General features: G+C 34.6%; 2 protein-coding genes and 1 non-coding gene across 3 annotated transcripts; 1 reads left to right on the top strand and 2 right to left on the bottom strand.

Moving 5' to 3' along the window:
• Positions 1 to 4,085: 4,085 nt before the first annotated feature.
• LOC150079492 (uncharacterized) lies at positions 4,086 to 9,191 on the bottom strand. Its single transcript, XM_090383764.1, has 5 exons — positions 9,086 to 9,191; positions 7,900 to 8,120; positions 7,518 to 7,674; positions 4,842 to 4,970; positions 4,086 to 4,450 (listed from the first exon to the last, which is right to left on the bottom strand). The coding sequence occupies exons 1-5, from the start codon at positions 9,159 to 9,161 to the stop codon at positions 4,104 to 4,106; spliced, it is 930 nt and encodes a 309-aa protein (XP_090239890.1). The 5' UTR covers positions 9,162 to 9,191; the 3' UTR covers positions 4,086 to 4,103.
• Positions 9,192 to 9,804: 613 nt separating this feature from the next.
• Positions 9,805 to 13,156, top strand: LOC150079491 (uncharacterized). The gene is made up of 4 exons (XM_090383087.1): positions 9,805 to 9,898; positions 12,084 to 12,304; positions 12,623 to 12,788; positions 12,987 to 13,156. The coding sequence occupies exons 1-4, from the start codon at positions 9,805 to 9,807 to the stop codon at positions 13,154 to 13,156; spliced, it is 651 nt and encodes a 216-aa protein (XP_090239213.1).
• Positions 13,157 to 16,874: 3,718 nt separating this feature from the next.
• On the bottom strand, positions 16,875 to 16,946 carry TRNAQ-UUG (transfer RNA glutamine (anticodon UUG)). Its single transcript has one exon. It is a non-coding gene; the product is annotated as a tRNA-Gln (tRNA).
• Positions 16,947 to 19,044: the final 2,098 nt, after the last annotated feature.

The raw sequence follows: 19,044 nt of genomic DNA, 5'->3' as shown, positions 1-19,044 counted from the left end.
TGTGACCAGAAAGAATTTTATGGGTATTTCCACACTGTGACTAAGTTAGCCGGTATCGGCAAACATCATGTAATATTTAGCCACATTTAAATAAATACGTTTAATGACTTTCATCCACAACAGAGGTAATTAAGACAGTTATGTGATTCAACAATCCCAGCCGTGTAATAATTTTATGATCGAATAATTTTAATTAACTAAAGAAAATACTTACCTGTTTCGTAATAGCACAAGTAGGTTCCATATAGAGTTAGAAACAAAACTGAAAACAGAATGGATGCCATGGTTCCTAACAAATATTTCTATGTTTTAAACGTCAAGATCCTTTCTGTCACAAAATTGCTCACTTAATGGTTGTTAACCACTTTCGTATTGAAATGTATCAGAGTAGAACTGCTTTTTAAGCACTGGCTCTTGAAGCCCAGATGACGTGTTTTTTAAAGGTTACTATGATAAGTTAATTGAAAATCCATGTATTTCTGGTCGGGATATCAGAGACATATGCGATTGGGGAAATTGGGGTATTTGCAGAAACAGCTGCTATCAGCTAGATTTCGTGGGAATAGTTCAATACTCCCGAATCATGAACCATTATTTCTTTCGAAAGTGTATGTAATTTCGACTAAAAGCTCTAGGCAAGTCAATCATGAATGAGACCGCTCCTGATTCTGAATCTTTTTCAATTAACTCAAATGATGTCACTCCTAAGTGATGTCATGAGGCATGTTTTTCTCTGCATTAGGTGGGAAGTTTCTGAAATTCGAAAGCAGAAATGTAATTTTGGTGCGACTTTCGCCTAAGCACCAAAGAGTTCGAGAGTGTATACAATGAAACTTAGACTTGTAATCAATGCTAGTTTAGAATGCTCTAATTCTACAGACATGATTTGCTGGTGCCTCATAGTATTAGCTATCTTGGTATTATTCTGAACAACCAAAAACATTATTAACTATATCTCATACAGTGCTTCCTATTCTGTGTAGCATTTTTTATACTCTTTTATTTCACTGGTACATTATTCTACCTTCTGCTTGAAAATTTGTCCATATTCCTTCCCATATATGAAAGGGAAAGGAACTCTGAAAGGAAAAGAAATCCATATATAGCCTTACTGTCTTAATTTCTAATATTTATAATGTAGCCAAGAAATTTATTAATATTATTGAAAGCTTTTCATTCAATTAATGATCGTCGGTATGAATTCCTCTAGAATCTTCGATCGATAGACATGAATCGACGATCTCCATTTGTCGATCCACAAGCGATAGTATCATTAATCTTTGGATAAATTTCATCGCAAAGTTTAGAAAGCTCAGACTGTTCCTTTAAACGTTTTAAAGTCATTTGTTTCGGTTCATCAGAAAGTCTTCCAAGATGTGCCCAGTTACCTCTGTTGCACTCACTGCTTATGATAAGGCACAATATCTAAAATTCATTTTATCTTCGAATTCATACTGAGATAATTTGTAACCCAGTCCGCACTGATTTCTCGCTTAAAAGAACACTGTTTCATCGATAATTATCTTCAGAAACTCCAAGATTTCCAAATTATTTCTGTACTTGACAAAAAAAAAAACTTGAGCTTCTGAGGTTTCTCGGCACAAACATATCCATCTCTTTGTCTCCAACAAGTGCCAACAAAAATTCTAAGGATTTTTTCAAACAATTCCTAGCCCAGTTCGAAATCCAAATATCCACACAACCGTAGAGTACTGTTGTTCTCATATATATAGGAAGGTTTCCTCAAAACCCCTCTAAAACCCCTTTGTTCCGTCATATAACAAAAATTAAATCAATCCCTTCTATACTCGCTCTGTTCTACTTCCCGATACACAGAATTCAGCAACCATTGATTGGCTTTTTTAGGATATTTCCACTGACACTGTTCTTCTGATTGGCATTCTTTAATTCCATTTGTTTCTTCCAGAATAATTTGTCTACATGGGCAATAAGTGTTATAATTGCCTTCCTTCATATATCATGTAGAAAAGGCCTCTATCTGAATCTCATTAATGATGTGAGGCTTTGCGAGCCTTTCTTCACATTGTGACTGAGTAGTCGATCTCAGAAAGGTTTTGTCCTCCTAAAATCATGGGTTTTTTCGTCTATCAAAACAGACAAACCAACCAAAGAATACACTCAATTTATGAACATAATACACACGGTTTTATGAGTTCTTTCTCCCGGTCAACCTAATATGAAATATTTTCCAATGTCCACTTGCAATCAAACCAAAACTCTTTGAAATTAAAACGCTCTTACTCCTTTGAATTGCGTGTGTTTGAAGCAACTTTTATCTTTATATAGTTTAATTGCAACAAAAGGGAAAAATTTTCCCCATTCCTAAATTGTTGATAAAGAAGAATTACAGTAAACAGCAGGCGGACCTGACATTTATTCGTATGTTCCAAATGATAAAAAGGCGAATTTGTGTAATGTGCTAGCAAAAAAAGTACCTAATTGAAGAAAACATTACGCATATCTGATTACCATTTATCAAATTTCGGTTATCTCTTTTCCCACTAAAGCGTATATAATTCTTTTTTTTGTTTTTGAAATATGCGCTTTAATAGTGATCTATATTAAGCAAATTCAGCAGTATTGCTGAATTTGCTTAATTCAGTAATAGAAAATCAAAATTTATTCAGTGATGAAAGCTGTTCATAGGCAAAATCCAGGTAATTCATATTTATTTAAGGCAATTAGCAACACAATATTTCGATCCATTTTTTTAGAAAAGAAAACCTATTGTTAAAATTACTAATGCTTATTAACGATTAATTATCGAAATTAGTGTGCCCTCGTGGGTAGCACAGTTGGTAGAATGGCCAGAATAGCCGTCTCCCCACACTGGGTGGAAAAGATCTGAGTTCCGTCGATGACGTCAGGAATTTTTATGGGCCTTTTTCACAACGAGGCTGAGTTAGTCCGTCTCAAGCGAGAATAGCATGGTTTTTCCTCCCGGAAACTCTGGTTTTTCGTCCAGCAAACTAAAATAAACATTGGAAGAACACGCTGCCGATTATAAATTTCTGGTTTAGCAGTTTCATTGATTTCAGACATTGCTTAATATGAAGGTGTCCAGAAACCTGACGTCATCCCTTCAATATCATTTCCTGTTATCACTTCCTTCGAAGTGATAATAAGAAACGATATTGGTTTGAATATAGGTTTGAATGATAGCACTGGTTTCATGAAGTTGGAGTTCGAACTCCGTTGAACCCTCACAGACATTATTGATGACATTTCAAGACAGATTGCATTATCAGGCCACAGGCGAAAACAAACGGTTTTCATAGAGAAAAAGGTTTATATTCACCCTTTAGAACTCCCTAATTTACAGAAACCATAAACTTGCGCCTGATAAAAAAACAACTTCCACTCCCAAATTTACTTAATGACAGATCATGAAACCTTCTATTCCACTTCGATGAGCGAAACTTGTTTCTTTATCTTCACACTGTGGCCGAGCTAGTCGATCTCAGGAAGTCCACCCGTGTAATAAGTGTAATTTACAGACACGACATATTGAAACTAAATGGCCCTTAGTTTCATTGAAGAAATATAAAGAGCCCACCCCTTTGAGAATTCTTCACGCTTGCACACCCACACAAACAAGCAAATCGGTCAGAGAACACAGTCAATTAATGAACATATTACACATCGGAAGATGGGTTGGTTTTCGGGTAGCTCTATTATGATAGTGTTTTTTAAACCAGTTGGCATAATTGAAGATATAATTCTGTTGAGAACATAACTATAGAAAAAATATATATTTTATTCCACATTCAACGTAACAAACTTAATCGTAAATGCATGCGAAAGAATCATGAAATTTGCATTCGCTGAATGATTGCTTAGAAACAAATATTAGTACACAACTTATTACAACCCTTGAGACACTCTCAAGAATTACATTAAAGGGTCCTGAATTTGTCCTTTTTAAGAGGTTTAAATAAAATTTCAACGTAAAGATCAGAGATCTTTCTTAAGGGTTAATAGTCCTTAACTTTCTTGTAAAAATGATTTGTTTAAAATGTTCAGACAATGCCTCAAAGCGACAATTATGGATATTTTAAAAAAAATTGCCATGATCGTCAATCTTAATGTTTTTCTAATGATTTATTGCTTAGTTTCGATTGTTCGTTCTCATGATCTAGAGCTTCATGCACTAACACGGCGCAAACCTTGTCCAGTAACTGAGGATCCTTGCCACAGACGGATACTAGAGCACGATTCCCTGAGGTGGCCACAGAACCACAGGGAACTTCAGAGACTGTTCCGTAATAAATCGGACATCGAGGAGCAGTGCTTGAAGTTTCCGATATTTGATCTGAAGTCAGCAGCATCAGCTTACGATATCTGTACCAACAGAGTCCACTGACAACTATGATGATAATCAAGATAGCCAGTCCAACAGCCACTCCGATAGTTGTTAGAAGCCAAGAATCTGTTAGAGACAAATTAAAATCAATTACTATACTATTTTGTGACTTAAAATACAGTAATTTAAAACACAGGAAAATAAAGCATAAAACAGTGAGTAATATTGCTCTCCGAAAGTGAAATTGTTTGGATAAAAGTGCAGTTTAACAGAATATTTGATAATATTTACATTTTTATTATCATTTATTATATTAATAATAATATTAATATTTCTTCCGTGTCTCTACCGTCTGCAATCGAAAAATATCGTACATAACTCTTTTGACACATCTGATGCAGAACTAAATATAAAGTTAACATAATTCAAATGTATGATGGTCACATTTTTCTCTTATTTTAGGCATCTAGCAAATTTATTTATAAATCACATAAATATTTCATGAAAGATTACTTACTACAACCTCTTCCGTTTCTAATAAATTCGTCACTTAGATCTCCACAATTATTGTGTCCATCGCATTTCAGTCCAGACCAGATACAGTTCTTATTTCGACACTGGAAATGTTTTTTCCCACAAACTCCATCTGTATTGGATAAATGCAAAGAAATAAATAATAAAAGTCAAATAAATCCAAGATTTTTTTCTTCAATATCCGATAAATCGGATTACATCAGTTTATTGTATTATTTTTATTAATATTTGTATTAAAATTTGTTAAAATTTAAAACTAGCCTATCGTTTATACTCCACATCTGGTGCATCTCTTGTCAGAGTACAACAATGGTCACCTAATATTGCAGAGTTCCATTTGCCCTTGGTATCGCTTCTCCATCACCCAGATGTCCTGATGGAATCTCTCGCCATGTTTACCACTTAATTCGCCAAAGTTACCCGAGTAAAAAACCAAATGGGAGTGAGGAAAGTGTATTTTTAATGACATGTTGCAGTTTAAAATATGGTATAATGACAGGTTTCTCACAAGCTGTTTATGGTTATCTTCTTTGTTGTTTCCCAAAAAGTTTATTGCTACAAGTTTAAAAGCATCCTAAGCCGATTTCTCATCACCATGGAGAAACTGGTCAAAGTGTTTATCCTTCAAAAGGTCCCGTATATGTGGGCCAATGAACGCACCTTCCTTTATTTTGGCCTCACTAAGTCTTGGACATTTTTCCTTGAGGTATTTGAAAGCTGGTTCGTCTTGATCCATGGCCTCAACAAATTGTTTCATAAGACTCCATTTTACGTGTAGGGGAGAAAATAGGATTTTGATTGGCTCAACTAGTGGACTGTAATGGGCATCCCTTGATCGAGTGATTGCCTTAAAGGCCAATCTTTCAAACTAGCCTGCGGAAATGTAAGTTCCTCCTGTCATTGACGGGATTCAAACCCAGGTTTTTCCCTCCAAGGGTGGGAAGCGGTGATTAAACCACTATGTTCCCTCACAGACAATCTTTCGAGCATCATTTCTTTATAAAAAGCTTCTCCCGTTAATTTATGGTCACTTCTTGGCAGTCATTAACCAAAGTCACAGTCTTCGTTACCTCATCATTAGCTGCCATGGTAACACTACTAGTATAATCACCGTCTTCCACAAAGGGAGGGGGAGAAGACACGTGAGTTCTTCCGTCAATCCTATCCTTCTGTCTCAGGCAAGGATAGCATGGTTTTTGATCCCGGAAACAGGTTTTTCATCCAGTAAATAGAAAATCGACCACAGAACACATGCAATTTACAGGAATATTTGTGCAATATGGCCTTGGCGTTCAAACATCGAAGGGTTCTCAGCAACTGGTTGGTTTCTTGTTATAGAGTTTTAGGCGATTCAGCAAATTTGGCATATTGCCAAAGTTGCTGACATGCCTAAAACTCTACAACAAGAAACCAACCAGCTGCAAAGAACCATTCGATGGTTGAAGCTGTCTTCCCATAATGATTGAGTGATTGTATGTGAATAATATATAAAAAAAAAAATGTGTGATGTAATATCTAAATAGTATATTTAGGTGGCACCTGCGTCCTGTCTCTGAATGATGACGAATATAAGATGGCGAATCTGTGAGTGAGAGCTGTGCTTCGTGTTCTTCCAGTCTGTCCCTAAATATGTAAAAAAAAAAAAAAAAAAGAAAAATTGTCCATTGTGTAAGTGTAAGCATGACAGGTTTGCAGTTGGGTTGAGTGCATGTGCAGAATGTGTGTTATGTCCTGGCAGTTCCACCTCCATGGAAGCCCCTCCTGTCCTGCTGACGTCACAGCCCATTTGCCATGACGTGGGATTAGCTGACATCGGCTGCAGCTGGTCTGGCCGGTGCAGAATCACAAAATAGAGAAGCACCTTCCACAGTGCTTTCTCCCCACCCCCAATACTTTTCTATATGACTTTTCTCCCCTACCGTCCCTGCTTTTCCTCCTCCACCTCCCATCCCAATCTCTTCGCCTGGTTGACCCTACCACCACAAACCTTTTACTGCTCTTAACAGTCCCCCACAGGGATAGCCCCTCTATCTCTTTAATTTCTAATTTCTAGATGGATAGTCTCCCTGTTATCCAACCACATTTATCTTCATCCCCTTTCTTCTCCAAACACTTGAACTCTCAGAGAATAATGGGCAACATGGCTACCTCCTAGCGGTGTGTGGCAACATGGGTTCCCACCAGGGGCTCTGCGATCAAATGCCAGAACACAAAAGCAGAACCTAATACAATATTACACATAGAACGCACGACACTTTTCTAGCATTTACAGTAGTACTGTATTATTCTTCATATACATGTGGCATAGATGTGGGAACCACAGGTATCGCTTGACTGTAACACTATACACAACTATGTCTTCCCATAATTCCTCCCCAACAAGCAATTGTCTTCTCTGGGTTTAATTCAACGCAACTACTTGAAGCAGACAATGTAATTAGCGATATGACAACTTTTTTCAGAACTCCCAAAATATCAAAGCCATTTCTGAAGCATATCTCTACGTTTAAGGTAATAAATATAAAAAATGGGATTTATTAAAGAGAGTCTTGTAGAGGACTACAACCAGATCAAAGTCTCCGGATTTCTTAAAGTTTTAGTTCTATTTTATTCTAATTCTTATGATCCCTTACAAAACTGAAACTTGGTATAAACTTACATCTGGAATAAGCTGTGAATATCAGTTCAAAGCCAATCTTAGTTGCTTCTCTTTGGGGATAACTTGTAAAGTAGTTTAATTCTATGGGACCAGGAACAATAAATGCCTTTCTTTCATCCTGGAAATCCTTGTTTCCACAGAACGTTTCGTTTAATATCTGAAACAAAACAAAGTGGAATTTAATATTTTAAGAGATAAGAGATAACTTTTTCTGTCATAGATAATTTTCTCGAGTCCACAAACATAAGTTTTGAAGTATAAATTAATTAATTATTCTTGTGATGTATCTTCTTAAATTTCGTCATTATAGGAATTTATCGTTTTATTTGTTGGATATTACATCTAGTATTCAAATAACACTTAAAATAACTGATGTACTTACTTTCAAGTAATCTTGACAACTGTCACATTCAAAATCAATAGTGCGAAGAGCAGCAATGATCCCATATCCTCGGTCGGCTTCTAGAATTACAGTACAGTTCATTCCTGTCGCATAGTGGTCGCTTGAAGTGGGCTTCAAGATGGCTGCAGATTTTGGACCCATTCCAGCTAGCCGATAGGAAACTGTGGTTCCCACTTCCCGACAGTCGTCCTCCAAAAAGACTGTATTTGTTTTTAAAAAAAAAAAAGAAAAAAGTGATTGATAGATAGATCGGTAAATAGATAATTAGAGAGAGCGGAAAATATTAATAAGAAAAAAAAATATATTAAAACTCTATGCATACTCAGAATTAGGAAAACAGGCAAACCGACCAGAGAACACACGCAATTTATGGACATAATACACATTAGTGAATAAGGTAGTTCTCGGATTATCCATATAAGTCGCTTAAGACAGAGTTGCCACCACAAAAACATACATTTTTTGAGACCATATGTTGAAGTCATCTCAACGTAAAAAGGCTTCCACCCTTGCAGAATATTTGGTACTTCCAGCAGCTAAAAGGAAATCATATTAAGGTAACTCAATATTCTTATTGAAATAATTTAATTAGTATAACATTTATCAGACGTATTAAAATATGCTTTATCCAATAAGTGCTATAACTTCGCCGATGATTGTGTACATTTGGACTGAAAACCTGTTGCCTAGCAATCAGTTGGACAGAGTTATTTTGGGAGAGGACCACAAGGTTAATTTACATGGCTTTTGTGTATAATACCTGAAAGGCGAAAAGATGAGAAATTTAATCTTGATTTTCAAGAAACATTTCTAGTGAAGATGTGGAGTGACTTCATTTTGTGACAGATGGAGGGACTATGAACATGACATCACCATCTCCCCAAAACAAAGAGTTTTATATAATATACAAAACCTTTTAACGAATGAATACTATTTATTCATTAAATTTGCTTATGTCCCTTCGATCTTTGAACTTGAATAACTCAAAGATTAAACAAGCTTTATAAAAGTATATATGCCATTACACATACCACAGTTTTATTTTTGGATAGAGTAGAATCCAATATTGGATTATGTTACCACCATCAATGACGAAAAAGCTAAATAAAATTTTTCTCCACAATTCTATCTCTATAAAATATAAATAGGTCTGAAAAATACTTACATGTATTGTAGCCACCACAATCATCGCTAGAAAAAACAATACTAATCCAAAAGAGGAAGTTTTCTACATATCTCATTACGACTGTCTTTGACAATTTTTGTGCGTTCCAATTTTGCAAAACGGATGTTGAAATTTTCAGTGATTGCAAACTAAGATCTGTAGGGACAAAGCAAGCGTGCTTTTGTTGATATGATCTGAAAATATCGTATAAAATGGGACTTTAGCCATTATTCAACAACAATAGTCTTTAAACAGCACTACTTATCTATGAAACAACAAGATAGGAGGTACAAACACCCACCAATATGTAGACAAACAGTAAACGATTGGAGAGCTCACTATTCATGGCGATGAGGGAATCCTTATTCCTCTTCGCATTTTGATCATTCTTTTATTTAAATATTTAACTTTTTAACCGTTATAATTAAAAAGCTTTAATTTATAAACGTTTTAATTATAACAATTGCTCAACAAAATAAACACACAAACTCGATTCCGCTTTTATAATTTTAATGTTTTTATCAATAAAGCAATTATTTCATACGTAATTTCATTATCGTTTATTTTATAATATTGATGAGATACTTTATTATCGTACACAAAGTTCGATACAAATCTAAATTTAGAAAGATAAAAATATAAACTGCTAACATTATTAAATTAATTAAAATTATTAAATAAATAGTTTGATATATTTTTAAAATACGTTAAATACAAATATGGATTCTAAATATTCTTTTAGAGGCATTGTGCGCAGGAATCAAGAACTGGAAATTGGTGAAATAATAAACAGTAAACCTTCGTGGAGTGTAGGTATGCATTTAATTTCTAAAGGAATTACAGATCATACTTAAGGCATTTCTCTTAGGAATTTCTTATTTGTTAAGGTTAAGGTTTATTCTGGAATTAGTTAACAAATAGATGTTAGCAAACATCAGGTACAGAATTAAGTTTTAACAGTTTTAACCAAGCCAAACTTTCTTAGTTTAAGATAATGATTTACAAACCACTGTCTTGGTATATGAGGCTGATGGTATCATAAGGACAGCATTGCGGAAGTGTAGGTATTTATAGTTACCCAAATGTTAATCGATTTATTATTAATCTTATTAACTCTGCGGTTCCCTCAAAACCTCTCTCAATCTTCTAGATTCCCTTCAAAAGAGAGCAGTTAAGTTAATTGATTTTCCATCTCTAACAAAGTCTCTCCACTCTCTATCTCATAGACGTTCTGGTTCTGCTGCATGCCTTTTCCATAGATACTTCCATGGGCACTGTTCTTCTGAATTAGCCTCTTTAATTTCCTCTCCCCCTTACAAAACAATCCAACAGCTAGCCAAATTCCTTTTACTGTCCAACTCCAAACTCACAGTACCAGCTTTTGCTCTTCCTCGTCATTCAGCTTCCGCTTTCTGGAACAACCACCCCTCATACGTATTTCCAGAAAGATACAATGTACAGAAATTCAAATCAACAAGTATGTTCTTTCATCCCCTCAAACTTCAACCCATACACGTACATCGCGTGTTTGGGATTTTCATACAGAAAAACAGAAAGTTACCATTATTATAGGCTATCAGTTTTCACCTGTTTTCATTTTATAACATTGAATGATTTACTTAAATTAATTAATTAATACTTTATTGCATTATCATATATATTTACTAATATTAACTAAATTTCATTAAAGTAATTATTCATATAAAGTAAGTATAACTATAAGTATAATATTGACTTATTTTTGCAGTCACCTTGGGGAAATTTACAGCCCCGCGTATTTTTCTATAAACTGACATTTCAATAACCTCAACCCCTACTATCATGACATGAAATTTCTGCAAACATCTAATTCTTTCGCTCACTCCTCTTTATCTAACTCACTCATATCATAAGTACTCATAGGTGCCCGGGTTTTTACAGAACATTGATAAAACTCGCCTGAAATTCTCATTTATACAGCGGTCACATTAATTTGCGAGGACTTCCTACTTCAGCTTGCTTCTCTCCTTTATTAAACCGCCCAAAATATGATATTTTATGGCCCTTACACCTCAATTTTTCTGCTGTACGTATTCGTACATTTATGTACGTGTATTAGGTACCATACGAGTAAGTATACAATTTGTGTATTTCAATATATTAGTATTAGTATTTGCCATACTATCTCTTCCTCTAAATTTGATTTTATGTCATCCAGCTGTAGCATCATTTATAAAGGTGAAAATTTCATCTTCATTCACTTTGCTACCCCTTTTCAGAGCTTTATAGACATCGATTAGATCCCTCCTTTTTGCTTGTCTGTACTACATGGAGAACTTCCTGTCTAAAGTCGTTTTGAAGGAGCCCTGCTCAGCACTGGTCACTGACCACACTCCCGGAGTTTGATATCACTCTATGCATTAATTTACCAACATTTTTTAAGAAACAACAGTTGTCCCCAATCCTTGAGGGACCACTTTTAATCCTAGCCCAATCTGATGAGTTACTATCTATAACACATCCTTCTGTCTCCTGTTCTGCAACCACCCCGCGATCCATCTAACGATCTTACTCCTGATAGCAATACATTTAGGTTTATAAAGTAATCGTTTATGTGGAACAGAGTCAAATGTTTTACCAAAGTCCAAACACATAATGTCCAAATTATTATATCCAACTCAAAATAGATAACCAGATTAGTTAAACAAGATTTTCCCATTACGAACCATCCTGTGTTTCCTTCAGAATACGATTTCTGTCTAGATGCCTCTATTTTGCATTTTTAATATCTCTTCCATGATTTTCCCTACCACTAAAGTGAAACTACCCTGTCTGTAGTTAGGCACTTTGCTCTTAGAACCACCTTTAAGGACTTGCGATTCGTTATCACTTCTCCAACCCAAATGAACTTTCCCTAAGCCCAATGATTCCCTCATAGATGTTTGTGCATTCAGTGCAGAACAATTTTAAAGGCTAGATATTTCATAATTTTTGTTTTTCTGTTTTCCATATAATGTAGTATATCTTGAAGACAGATGTATGGCAAACATCACCATGAGTTTGACAGTTAATGTAGCTTCAAATGGACCAAATTCAACAGGAATAATGAAGCCTAGATTGCAAGATGAATACTCCGGTGGGATGAACTGCAGCGTTGTCCTTGTCCCACCAGCTGGTTACGGGATGATTGTCTCCATACGTGAAATTTTCTTCAGTAATAGATGCAAAGACAGATTATCGGTGAGCACTTTGACAGTTCGATTATAGTTAATAATAATAATTTTCGACTTAAACACACTTCTATAACTTTTCAATAGTAGTAGTTTAAGAATTTTAATTTCTAAATTTATTAGTTTGATTGCGAGAAAATTAGCACGCCATAGCATACACCAATTCTCTTCACTGGGATTTTTCGAGTACTTTGTTTCACGCAGTATAAATCGGTCTTTCACTCGATTACTTGCAGCATTATAATATTTAACAGTTAATGGACTAAATTAATGGATTTTTCCTTGTGTATGTTGTATATTCTCTAACAATTTCTATCCAATTTTACAGATACATACGTCCGCAAAAATTATTAATCTCTGCAATAATGGACTCTATTTCAACGAATGGAAATCATATTCCAGTGCTGGAACACTGACTGTTATCTACCAAACTTCTGCAGCTCGTTCCCGTTATTACATGTCAGGATTTGTGCTTTCTTATACTGCATATTCAAGTAAGTAAATTCTATTATATTCTATGAATATTCTACTCTCTTAATAGCTTAATCTTTTGATCTTTAGCCTACCATTGCCAGAAATTATTCCAAATGTATGATACGAAACTAACTGTAGAAATATTCCATTCTGTGAATATGACTTTTCTCCGGGTTTTCCAGTTTTGATAATTTCTCTTTCTTTTCTTGCTTTTCCAGACACTGACTGCAAAGGAAACGAGAGATTTCACTGTCGGAACAAGAGATGCATCTGGAATGGACTCGAGTGTGATTGTCATAATAACTGTGGTGATCTTACCGATGAATCTTACACTACCGGTGGTGGATGTAATAAGAGAACAATAATGGCATTATTTCCAATGGAGTGATCAGACCATTTCCAAGATAAGGAGGTAGAGAAGAAGCTATTGTATACAGTAAATAAAAATTTCTCTGCCTATGAATTAGTAAAATGTGAAATTAATTAATTAACCTTTTAGAGTAGAACTATGGCTTTAAAGTAAACAAACTATCGAAATGTCGCGTGGCCCATTAATGTCATGACCCCAGTGGACCAAATCATAATTCTTTCACTGTACTTTTATTATTTTTTGTGACATAGTATTATTATTTGTAACTACAACGTACCATTTTTCACATAATCTTTAATAAGTTCCGATATTTTAACTAATCACGAGTATTATATGAAGAATTTAGTCTAATGTTTTTAGTTTAATGATTTATCAGATGCAGTGATCATTGGAAGGCGAGGATTATGATGATTGATATGAAGATTTTATCAATGTATATTTTTGCACTTTAAAATGATTATTGTTTTTAAATATCTTGCTCTGTCAAATACTTATTTTTATGCACTCAAGTTTTTGATGCGCCTAAAAAAAAGAGCATCGAAAACGTAGGCCATATTGCGCCGTATATATGTCTATAATTTACGTGTTTTCCATGGTCGATTCGCTGTTTGCTGGATGAAAAACCCAAGTTTCTGAGAGAGAAAATCATGCTGCCTTTTCACAACGTAGCTGAGTTAGTCGATCTCGCCTGAGACCAATTAACCCAGCTACGTTGCTCGAAAAAGTCCTTTAAAAACTCATGTCATCACTGACGGAATTCGAATTCAGGTCTTTTCTACCGATTGGGGGGAGGACGGTGATTGTAACAAATTTTGTACCATTCAGGGCCTCTGTATCCTCCTGTGAAACAATATACAAATTTAGTGCATTAGAATTGTAGCCCTTTGAATGTTGCTGTGGTTCTCGTAGCTACTACACTCAGTAGCCAGACAATTAGAAACCTATGACAATTGGCATCAACAGATAATTAAACGTACGGTATGCAAATGAAAGTTGTCATATGATCACAAATTCCTTGATATCAGATAAATACGGTACGCTTTCATGAGGTTCTTAGTCTATCCGGACCTGGGGAACACAGGATACCTTAGCGATTTTCAGAAGGTTGTTATAGTTGGAGCATATTTAGCAGAAGCCACAGTTGAGAAAACAAAAAAAAATCACTTGTAAGGTGAAAGCAATAATCTTAAAGCAAACCTTTAAGTGGAAGACGAAAGGAGAGTACAACTCTAAAAGAAAGAAATATGGCAGAAAGTGAGTCCTTCAGGAAAGAGATCGCATTGTACATCAGAATACGAGGTCCAGTGTGCAGAAAATAACTGAAAAATTCAATTAAAGCAAAAGAAGGATCCATTTCTAACAGAACGTTGCTGCGGAAATTGGAGAATCTGGGATTTGGTAGTCTTGAGTATTTACGAAATCCACTTTCTTTCTGTAAAAAATCGAAATATTCAACGTATAGTATATAGTGCTGCCGCTGTTGGGGTCATTTGAATTTACTTATCGCATATATCGATTTTAGCGTTCTTGACGTTATGTTGCAGGATTCCCTTCAAAGACCCAGTCAAGTTTTCCCACCTGGAAATAGTACGAAGTCAGATGAGCCAAAGAGGATATTTCCATCCGAAGGATCGTGTTTTCGTCAGAAATTTCCTCACAACGCCCGGACCCAAATGAATTTCACTGGGGCATGCCTGGAATTATCGGAAAGTCAATTTCCAGTTTCAGCTGACTTCTTTCTATTCTCAAATATTCGAAATTAGTTAAAAATTAGACATTTTGTGGCTTTGGCAGAAATTCAGTAATCCTCTCTAGTAAACGAGTTCCAGGAATGCTTCCAGTAATGGCAAGGGCTTCAGGTACAGTTCGCCAATGGAACAACCTTGAACGCCCCAAACAAGTAAGTAAGTTAAAACTTATAAAGTCTTTCCTAAAACTTTCTAACAAGATTATTAAATTTCTATTAAAATATGAATATACTGCCTGGGATTTAGAAAACAATACAGAAATGTAATTGAGTTTCGTGAGTGCAACACGCTAAAATATCCACAAAAACTTTAGAAAACATATGAGAAGTTTCGCATCTATCTAAATCATAAACTAATTTACCAAATTCTTTGAGAATTTGATAGGTTTTATAAATGATTATGTGAAAACCAGTAAGAAGTCTTAGAAGACGTAAGGCACTGTTTGGTGGGTACATTCATTTATTTTAATCAATATTAATGAAATTTAAGAAGTGATACAAGTGTCCAGTTAGAATCTGATGTTTTTCAACTTTTTTATTTGTTGAGAAAAATATAATAGGTTTCAAAATAATCAAAGAAACATTTAAACAAACATACAACAAATATTTGCGAATCTGGCTAATCAATGATCCAAAAAAGAATCATAAGATATTTCTTAATTATTAATTAAAACTCATTAACCTTTTTCGTGAGTGAATTTCTGTAAAATATGAAATGCTTTTTAAAAATATTTTTTTCTAATTTAACTTGCAATCGAATAGTGCGTTGAGAATATAAAATAAAAATATCGTAAAAAAAAAAAACAAAAAAAAAACATTAAATTTTGAAAACTCTAATCTCGTTGGAAGGTTGCGCCCTCCTACGGGTTCTTGTGTTACTATTATAAATATAAAAATGACTACTACAGTATTACCTGTAAGCAAAGTTAATTTGTTTATTTGGCAGCGCAGATATAATTTGTTTTAAACAACCTTCAAAAAATTGTTTCAAAGCACTTTCAATACGCTTTTACTTCTTTTAGCACGTCTAATCGACAAAGGGTAGATAAGAACACATTCTGCGCTTTTATACCATGCATGATCAGCCAAACTTCAGGATATCAGATGAAATATTAGTAAAAGAATAAAATCAATTTAGTCAATGGTTTGAGAAATACAAAGTCAGTCCCAGAACTTTTTGATCATACCTCTTATACACACACTTCCTCTGATATGACAGAAATTATGGGCGAGTTCATTGCAGTAGACGGGAAAATAGGCAGAACAGTAAAAGAAAACCGCTACACTGTTTAATAAAGTTCTGGGTCAGTAATGTTTGGTTTCCTGTTATTACTGGTACACGTACTCATTAATTACGTGTCCATATTCGAATTTCCCCAACTCATAACTAACGATTACCTTCTCAATTGGCAAGATAAATATCTCCATTCCATAAAATCAGTTAAATTTTTTCGTATCTTGCAAAATATGTTCTGCGCACTGATTAAGATAATTAATTACGGTATCTAACGCTTCATTAAATATTGAATGTGATATAAGAAAGATTCTGTGGTGAGTGTGGCGACATCTATTGGTACTATTATTAATTAATTACAGTTGTGTCTTTTATTATCCAAAACTCTTCTAAAGTATAAATCGGACATAACTTTCAAAACCACTTAAATATATAAAAGTATTATAAAAATTAAAATAATTGTTATTTTATAATAATTAAAACGTATAAAAAATTATTTTTAAAAGTTTAAATTCCAATTTTGAGTTAGCTGTAGGGCTGACTGCGATCCACAGGTAGCGTACGAGATTTTTAATACTAATGACTAATTTTATAATTAGTTAGCGAGTTCAAATAAAAGAACTAATCCCAAAGGAGTAATAAAAGGTGTAATAAACTCCTAGAAATATATTAGCATTTATATACTTTGTAATGTCTAACCATGCATGAACAGATAGAGCTCGTGCGAAAAATGGCAAAAAGGGTGCAAAAACCTCAGGTTCCACCGAGATTTGAACTCGGATCGCTGGATTCAAAGTCCAGAGTGCTAACCATTACACCATGGAACCACACAAGCATGGTGTACTTCATTCCCTCTTCGTCACTAACCATTAATTGGTTTATCATTAATTATAAGAAATGGGCTTCTTCGAATACTCTTGCAATAAGCTTCTGCTGCTTTGACTAAGTTTCCTAATTCGTCTAAGATTAACCATTGCTTAGGACAGACGCATAGTCCAGTCTCTTATATAAAGAAATGCATATAGTACAGCAGATTCAGCATAAATTAAAGTTGCAACGTCATCACCCGATAATATAAATCATCCTCGCCAGTGACGTCACTCTCACAAATCGAAATGTTAAAAAACTGGTTCTACTAGTGCTGTCACTTATATTTACTTAGTACGCGTCCACGTCTCTTTATACAGGGACAAGCAGTCAACGTGCTGTTAGCTGTTAAAGATTTACGCGAGGGCAAACTTTATTATCCAGTGACGCAAAGAGAATTCCGAACATCAACAGCTTTCCCTCGTTATATGACAATTATAGTAGAATAAGAAAACCTGAAAAAAAATTACTGTATAGTATCTTAAAAGATAATAAAAACCCTTCACAACTGCTGCCTCTTTAACAGGCAATTTAAATTTGTTTTATCGTTATAATATTTTAACTTATGGGAAATAAGGTGAAGGAGTAGTTAGATGCCTGTGATTTCGCTCAAGGAAGGTGGAATATGCTTTATTTAGCTTCCTTATAACCCAGGGGGAGTTATTGGACTGAAAGAGATATTTTTGTATTGCCTAGAGATTCTAAAAGAAAAAAGTAATCGAGCATCGTGGACACAAAATTATCTGTATAAATTTTTAAGTTTACCGTATCTCCAAGAAACTGTGGGGGTCTAGAGATGACTGGTCAAGCCATCCCGAATTTCATTAAAATTGGCCATTAGATAAATAGCAGGTATTATTTCCATATGCTATCTTTATGCACTCCTTAATGGAACTTGTGTAAAGTAAATGGACATCCTTGTATAGTTTATATAAATTTCTGAACAACCTGTTACATTCTAGAAACACAGAATTTTGACAAGCATGCAACAGCCAATCCATGAAGAAAATGTCTCAAAACCGGGCTCAATATCACAAAAACTTAAAATAAACATTCCTAGAAATTTTAGTAAAGCACAAATCAATTTCTTGAAGAGAAACATGAATATTTAAGTTCTTTCCTGAGAAAACTCAATGCACAGTTTTATTGAGTTCAATCTCATATTCTTTTGCATGAAGTACTTGAAGCCGTTTTTCAGCACCTTAAAATCTCCTTGAGAATTGCCTCTATAGTCTCAAATATTTGATAAATCATCGTGGATCCATCTACACTGCGGAGAATTTCATGTCTGAACATATCGTAATTCCTAAATCTCTTTCTTCGTCTGCCGTTTTAAATTCAATCCCACTAAGTATATAAGTTATTTTGGGTTTTCTGCATAACAACATAGCTGCCCGATTTCTGACCATCCTTGAAGCCTTGTTACTTCGCTCTTTAAACAAATTTTCAACGCATCGGTCAACATCTAAAAATCATCCATAATTCATTCACAATCCAGGTCCTCTACTTTTTTCCAAGCGATTGTCAACCTTCTTTGAACTAGCTACGACTCGTAGAAGCAGGCAGATGGTTGTGGCAATACCCAACATCAACCTCTTTCAGTATTTCCTAAGCTTTAATGGAAGTTTCCTTCTCCTGCATGCAGAACTCTTGACCTGCCTGCATTTATGTGTTTGTTCCAAATCTCTTCCCAGATTTTTAAAAAATCTGAGAAGAGATTTGGAACAAACAAATTTACAGCCGCCTCTGGACATGCGCGAATACAAGAAGAGATTGGTGTATGAAGCAGTTTTATGGGGACGCAAATTACAGTGCTTCTTCTTAAATGTATCAGTTTTTCTTAAAAGAAATCGTTTCCAGTTTCTTATATAAAATAGTAATTAGGTCTTCTTATATAAAATAGTAATTAAGCATTGTGGATTTGTGGCATTTGAACTTATCGATTAACATTAGATAAACACTCATTTTCAGATTAAAGATAATTATATTTTATTTTCCTTAACTTGAATAACAAAAATAGAATCAATGCCTGGTTTCAGTCCGATTTCACCGAAGTTT

This window comes from Mastigoproctus giganteus, chromosome 10 (assembly GCF_048544385.1).
Source record: "Mastigoproctus giganteus isolate SK-2022 chromosome 10, ASM4854438v1, whole genome shotgun sequence".
NCBI lineage: Eukaryota > Metazoa > Arthropoda > Arachnida > Uropygi > Thelyphonidae > Mastigoproctus > Mastigoproctus giganteus.
The sequence above is the reverse complement of the archived record's forward strand: the minus strand, read 5'-3'. Positions and strand labels throughout refer to the sequence as shown.

Excerpts from the sequence above, each read along its gene's own strand:
- LOC150079492 (XM_090383764.1), bottom strand. The coding sequence starts at position 9,161 with ATGAGATATGTAGAAAACTTCCTCTTTTGGATTAGTATTGTTTTTTCT. Across the intron at positions 8,121-9,085 it reads TTGTGGTGGCTACAATACAT|TCTTTTTGGAGGACGACTGT; the intron begins GTAAGTATTTTT and ends AAACAAATACAG. Across the intron at positions 4,451-4,841 it reads TAGAAACGGAAGAGGTTGTA|ATTCTTGGCTTCTAACAACT; the intron begins GTAAGTAATCTT and ends TGTCTCTAACAG.
- LOC150079491 (XM_090383087.1), top strand. The coding sequence starts at position 9,805 with ATGGATTCTAAATATTCTTTTAGAGGCATTGTGCGCAGGAATCAAGAA. Across the intron at positions 9,899-12,083 it reads TAAACCTTCGTGGAGTGTAG|TATATCTTGAAGACAGATGT; the intron begins GTATGCATTTAA and ends CATATAATGTAG. Across the intron at positions 12,789-12,986 it reads TTCTTATACTGCATATTCAA|ACACTGACTGCAAAGGAAAC; the intron begins GTAAGTAAATTC and ends TTGCTTTTCCAG.